This window comes from Balaenoptera physalus (genome assembly GCF_965194825.1).
Source record: "Balaenoptera physalus genome assembly, chromosome: 19".
Classification (NCBI taxonomy): domain Eukaryota; kingdom Metazoa; phylum Chordata; class Mammalia; order Artiodactyla; family Balaenopteridae; genus Balaenoptera; species Balaenoptera physalus.
In genome coordinates, this window is record NC_138900.1 from 68,007,335 (window position 1) to 68,013,449 (window position 6,115).

General features: G+C 57.1%; 1 protein-coding gene across 2 annotated transcripts; it reads left to right on the forward strand.

Moving 5' to 3' along the window:
* Positions 1-2,534: 2,534 nt before the first annotated feature.
* On the forward strand, positions 2,535-5,388 carry RPL13 (ribosomal protein L13). 2 transcript variants are annotated; one of them, XM_082437690.1, is made up of 6 exons: positions 2,535-2,937; positions 2,973-3,183; positions 3,360-3,480; positions 3,949-4,122; positions 4,615-4,671; positions 5,205-5,388. In XM_082437690.1, exons 1-6 carry the CDS (start codon positions 2,550-2,552, stop codon positions 5,361-5,363), a joined length of 1,110 nt encoding a protein of 369 aa, XP_082293816.1. In that variant the 5' UTR covers positions 2,535-2,549; the 3' UTR covers positions 5,364-5,388. The 2 variants fall into 2 exon arrangements, with proteins under 2 accessions (XP_082293816.1, XP_082293817.1); XM_082437691.1 differs by lacking the exon at positions 2,535-2,937 and adding an exon at positions 3,606-3,747 and having other exon boundaries at positions 3,049-3,183.
* The last annotated feature ends 727 nt before the right edge of the window (positions 5,389-6,115 follow it).

Consider the following 6,115-nt stretch of genomic DNA (forward strand, 5'->3'; position numbering starts at 1 on the left):
AGGACAAAAGCCCCTCGGCAGAGTTGTGCCGTGGAGTTCTGTGGCAAGGAGGCAGGGGCTGTCCCTCTAGTTGAAGACTTTTTTTTTTTTTTAATTTATTTTTGGCTCCGTTGGGTCTTCGTCGTTCGGTCCTCATTGCTGCGCGCGGGCTTTCTCTAGTTGTGGTGAGCGGGGGCTACTCTTCATTGCGGTGCATAGGCTTTTCATTGCGGTGCCTTCTCTTGCTGCGGAGCACGGGCTCTAGGCTCGCAGGCTCAGTAGCTGTGGCTCGTGGGCTGTAGAGCGCAGGCTCAGTAGTTGTGGCGCACAGGGGATCTTCCCAGACCAGGGATCGAACCCGTGTCCCCTGCATTGGCAGGCGGATTCTTAACCACTGCACCACCAGAGAAGTCCCTAGCTGAAGAGTTTTAAAACCCTGAGCCAACAAGTCTGTGTGTCAAGAAGGACGCCTACATAACAGTTCACTTCTTTAATCTTCCCAGCTGGGAAACTGAGCTCTCAGCAGAATGTCACATGGGAACTTTTGGCCTTGCTATTCTGCATATTCCCCAAGGATGTAAGTATGGACTATTCAGGCGTCGAAAAACTGTGTGGCTGGGTTGCCGGGTTGTGTGCAGCAGACCGAGGCCCCCGAACTGCAGCTTCAACTTCTTGCCACTAACTCCAGACTTCAAACCCTCCCCGGTACCCCGGGCAGCACCCTATGAGCAGTCGGAGCTGCATGAGTCTGTGGGTCTGAAAGGGGGGATGGGGACAGGAATGTGTTTGAGATTAGAAAATAGCAAGGTATCCTGGTCCATGGCGGGATTACTGAAAGGCGTCTGAGATAGACATGGGAGGTGTGGGCTAACGTTTGTGTCCGAGGAAATACGTCCCAGGCCAAGGCAACCGTTTATTCAACAGACATCTCCTCCTCCAGGGCCTCTCTGCTGCAGTTAGGCTGCCAGATGGAGTGTGGGTTCAGTTCCAATGGACAAAGTGATTTGCGAAGCAGATGATGACCCCTCGCTCTCCCCCCCACCCCTTCTCGCCTGCACTGCCTTCCCTTCCCTGTCACCTGGAAGCAGAGCTGTGTGACCTTGACTTACCATGCATGCACTGAGCACTGCGCTGTGTTCTGTGGCCTAACAGCAGCTCCTCCCATTTCACACCAATAACTTGCCCAAAGTCTCAAAACTAGTACAAAGATTTTATACTAGCTACTTTCCTGTGGGTCACTGACCTTCCAGTTTAGCTGTCTGTGTCTGTGAAAGGATGCAGAGATTTTTTATTTTTAATTTTTATTTTTGGCTGCATTGGGTCTTCATTGCTGTGCGTGGGTTTTTCTTTAGTTGTGGCGAGCAGGGGCCGTCTTCATTGCAGTGCAGGGGCTTCTCATTGCGGTAGCTTCTCTTGTTGCGGAGCACGGGTTCTAGGTGCATGGGCTTCAGTAGTTGTGGTGCACGGGCTTAGTTGCTCCGCGGCATGTGGGATCCTCCCGGACCAGGGCTCGAACCCGTGTCCCCTGCATTGGCAGGCGGATTCTTAGCCACTGCGCCACCAGGGAAGTCCCAATGCTAATTTCTTAGCTTTGCCAACCTTACCATTGCCACGTAGGATGTTAATATTAGAGGACCTGGGTAGACAATATAATGGAACTCTCTGTACTACTTTCTAAATTTATTTTTTATTTTTTAAATTTTATTTATTTTTTAATTTTCTTTTTGGCTGCGTTGGGTCTTCGTTGCTGCGTGTGGGCTTTCTCTAGTTGTGGCGAGCAGGGGCTACTCTTTGCTGTGGTGCACAGGCTTCTCATTGCGGTGGCTTCTCTTGTTGCGGAGCACGGGCTCTAGGCGCGAGGGCTTCAATAGTTGTGGCACTCGGGCTCAGTAGTTGTGGCTCGCGGGCTCTAGAGCACAGGCTCAGTATTTGTGGGGCACACGGGCTTAGTTGCTCCGTGGCATGTGGGATCTTCCCAGACCAGGGCTCGAACCCGTGTCCCCTGCATTGGCAGATGGATTTTTAACCACTGCGCCACCGGGGAAGTCCCTGTACTACTTTTGTAACTTTGCTGTATATCTAAAAGTATTCCAAAATAAAAGTTTATGACCCTAACTTCACAAACACCACTTCCGAGTTTACCGAGAAGTGTTTTCTTGCATTTGCTAACAACTGTCGGCCAAACAGGACTGATACCGCCCTTGCTTCAGAGCTGAGCACGTACCTATTAGGTGGCAGGGCTCCAACCTTCCACACAGCCTTGGCACATATGTGTTAAACTCCTCTGCCCTTTCACATGTTCTGGTCTCCCCAACCATAACCCTGTAATTCCTCAATGAGTCCCAACCTGATTTTTCTAATACCCGAGGGTGTCTCAATAGGGCAGAAAACTATCAGCATCAGTATCAGCTACCTGTTTACTCAGTGTAGGACACAGGCCTCCAAATTTCTTATTTTGTGTCATGAAATTCATAAAACATTGATTAGGTTTCAGGGGAGGAAGCTTGGTGACTGGGGTGAGTGTGGGAAAGGAAAGGGGTTGCTGGGTGTCAAGGCTTACAGATGGCAGGATGTGTTGGCGTCGTCCCAGGCTGTCCCGGGAACAGGAGGCGCCAGAGCCCAGGTGGCCCGGCTACTTGGTGTTTTTACGACGCTCATCTGCGTGGGTGGCAGTGTGCACAGCGGAGCGCGGGACAGCCGCGATCCGCCATGCGGTTCTTAGTTCCACACTCGCTGCGGGGTACTTGCCACCAACAGCCCGACCGCAGACCTCCGTGCGACACGCGCAGGGCGCTCTGGAAGGCCCGCTCCTAAGTGTGCGCTCCGCCCACAAGGAGGGCAAGCAGGATCCACGTGGTGGCCGGGGCCTCAGACCAGGACGCGGAGGGCGAGGCCTACCGTGGTGCACGAGCAGGCCGGCCGGCCCGGGCTTCGTGGGACCCAGACCGTCCGCGGGGCCGGAGGCGCGGGCGTCGCGGGGGGGCGCGGGGGCGCGGGGGCGCGGGACTCGCGTAGCACGGGAAACGCGGCGCCATGTCTGTTAGTGCAGCGAGGGCCGCCGAGGGGAGGGGCCTTCACGTCACTCGGCGGCCCTGGCTCTGATTGGTCAGAACGTTCCGTCGCTTCTGATTGGCCGGGCCCAGTATCATCCCAGGGTGCTCTGCGGTGCTCTTTCTTTTCCGCGGCCGTGAACCCTCGGAGGAGGTGAGTACACCGGAGCGCGCCGCCATCGCTGATTTCCGACACCATCCGGCCCCATCTGCCGTCCCCGGCGTCCGCCAGCCGCCGTCGGCGTCGGGCCGTGGCCCGGGCTCTGTGCGCGCGCCGGCGGGCCACCGCGCCCGGGCCCTAACTCGCTCCGTGTTCTCCCCGCTCCCCAGGCCAGTCGGCCTCAGCCATGGCGCCCAGCCGGAATGGCATGATCCTGAAGCCCCACTTCCACAAGGACTGGCAGCGGCGCGTGGCCACGTGGTTCAACCAGCCGGCGCGCAAGATCCGCAGGTGAGCCGCCCCGGAGCGAGCGCGCCCCCTTCTCTCTCTGCGCGCGGAGGGCGGCCGGGACTCGCGCGCCCGGCCCGCTGGGGGAGGGGCGGCGGGTGACCGCCGCTCGGCTTCTGTCTGCGCAGACGCAAGGCCCGGCAGGCCAAGGCGCGCCGCATCGCCCCGCGCCCCGCGTCCGGCCCGCTCCGGCCGGTGGTGAGATGCCCCACGGTCAGGTACCACACCAAGGTGCGCGCCGGCAGGGGCTTCAGCCTGGAGGAGCTGAGGGTGAGTGTCGCCAGTCCGCGTCCTGAGTCCCACGGGTTGTCTCTCGTGGCCCACAGCCAAGTGATGACATTCTCCGGAATCGCTGCACTGCTGTGATGAAAATGCGCTTGAACCCTTTTCCATCTGACGGCTGGGCTCTCCCGGCAGGGGGTGGGGACCGGGGAGCCCTCGGGGCTTCATCTGTGTCTTGTCTCGGGGCAGGTGGCCGGCATCCACAAGAAAGTGGCCCGGACCATTGGGATCTCGGTGGACCCGAGGCGGCGGAACAAGTGCACGGAGTCCCTGCAGGCCAACGTACAGCGGCTCAAGGAGTACCGCTCCAAGCTCATCCTCTTCCCCAGGAAGCCCTCGGCCCCCAAGAAGGGAGACAGCTCTGTGAGTACCGGCGTCCCTCTGTGCCCAGCCGGGTGAGGGCGTGGAGGTCTCACTGTGGGTTTAGCTGGGCTGAGAAGAAAACGTATCTGTCTGTAGCTTTTTATCCGTCCAAAACCGAGTCTTCACGCAGGGTAGTAGAGAGTTGGTAGATAACTGGAAGAAAGCCTCTGAGTATCCACAAACTGATCGCTAGGACTGCCGAGATTCACTGCGGGCAAGAGTGGTGGCACTTGGAGCCAGCTGTTTTAGAATTGGGAAAGTGATTTTCCTGTCACTGACCTTTGTGTGAAATTAACAGTCCATCCATATGGGCTTGTGAGAGTTGTTGTACCCGTGTCTCTGCTTCGCACGTGGGTGGCTCTTTTTCATCTGCCTGTGCCTGCCATCTACTAGATGGACAGGAGTCCATCGGCGGACGGGGGCCCCCAGCCAGGGGCTACGGGCTTGGGGAGATGAGCTGAATCCACCTAACTCCCTTCTCACTGCAAACAGGCTGAAGAGCTCAAATTGGCCACCCAACTGACCGGACCAGTCATGCCCATACGGAACGTAAGTGGGCATGTTTGGAGGGAGCCACTGAATGACAGGGCAGGGGTTGGGTTGGAGGGAGTCGGCCTGGCAGCTGGGGCCCATGTTGAGATTTACAGGTTTGTGGAAAGGACCTTCCTTCCACCCTGGGGAGAGCCTCCTGCATCTTAACAGATGGACTCCTTGAGGGAAGCTTTGTGTACCCTCACTTGTCACCACTCCCTCTGTTGGGTCCTTTTTCCCTTTTCGCTATTTGGAAAGGCCAGGCTGTAAGCAACTCTCGGCGTGTTTGGTGATCCTGTAACCTGAGTGGCAATTGACCAGGCCCTTGAGGCTCCTGCAAGTGGGGCGTGGGCCTGAGCCTCCCCTTTTTCAGGTCCTGTCCAAGCACAGTGCCTCGCCCACCCGTCACATGACTTGGGGTTGTTTTAAATCCACAGGGGAGTGGTATAACCTTTTGGTGGCCTCCATGTAGCCTTTCTTGGGTGGGCAGATACCCCTCCAAGTCCTCTCAGTTTGCTGACAGCTGCTCCTGGGCCTGTGCTCCGTTCCAGGTCTACAAGAAGGAGAAAGCCAGAGTCATCACAGAGGAAGAGAAGAACTTCAAGGCATTCGCCAGCCTCCGTATGGCCCGTGCCAACGCCCGGCTCTTTGGCATCCGGGCAAAAAGGGCCAAGGAAGCTGCAGAACAGGATGTTGAAAAGAAAAAATAAAGTGCTGTTGGCAACTTGTGATAAACCTGCAGTGTCCATGTGACCTTCGTTGTGTAAGGAGCTGGGGCCTGGGGAGCCTCCTCCTTGAGGGGAACCTGGAGCACGTTCTTGTCCTCGTCACAGCAGGCCTGCTGTGAGGGAAGCAGGTTCGGGGCCTGGGAGGCTTGTGCTTAGTGAGTTTTCTTGTCGGAACCCTCCAGCCCTGCAGGTGCTGTGCATTCGGTACCAACTACCTCAGGCAATTTGCAGGACTATTAAACCACTATTCTCATCTCTAAAACTAGCAGTTTGTAAGGTGCTGATTTGACGTCCATGCTCACTTTGTATATTTGGAAGTCATGACCCACAGAAAGGTCAGCTGGTGTGGAGGCCTGGGGGTTGGAGCGTGATGAACCATCTGTGAGAGAGGGCACATGGGGGGCTGCCTCTGGACAGCCTGGAGACACTGGTTCCATTTGCTTTGTGCTCAGAGACCTGGCAAGGGGTTAAGAAGCTACCCGAGGGCAGGATGGCTGCCCGTCTGCTGGAGCCCCGGCTGAGGTGCTCACAGGGTGGGGGGCAGAGAGGCCTCTGGGTGGGTGTGCAGGGCTGGGGTCCACCTGGGCAGAACTGTTTGTGGGTTGTAGGTGCATCTCCTGGACAGATAACCAAAGTACGTGTGCTGGTGTCACCCCCAGTGCCTGCAGTGGCCACCAGCGGGTGCTGGGGCATTTGTAGGAGACTAGCGTTGGTCTGGGCAGTTACAAATAATT

Excerpts from the sequence above, each read along its gene's own strand:
- RPL13 (XM_082437690.1), top strand. The coding sequence starts at position 2,550 with ATGTGTTGGCGTCGTCCCAGGCTGTCCCGGGAACAGGAGGCGCCAGAG. Across the intron at positions 3,184-3,359 it reads GCCGTGAACCCTCGGAGGAG|GCCAGTCGGCCTCAGCCATG; the intron begins GTGAGTACACCG and ends CCCGCTCCCCAG. Across the intron at positions 3,481-3,948 it reads CCGGCGCGCAAGATCCGCAG|GTGGCCGGCATCCACAAGAA; the intron begins GTGAGCCGCCCC and ends GTCTCGGGGCAG.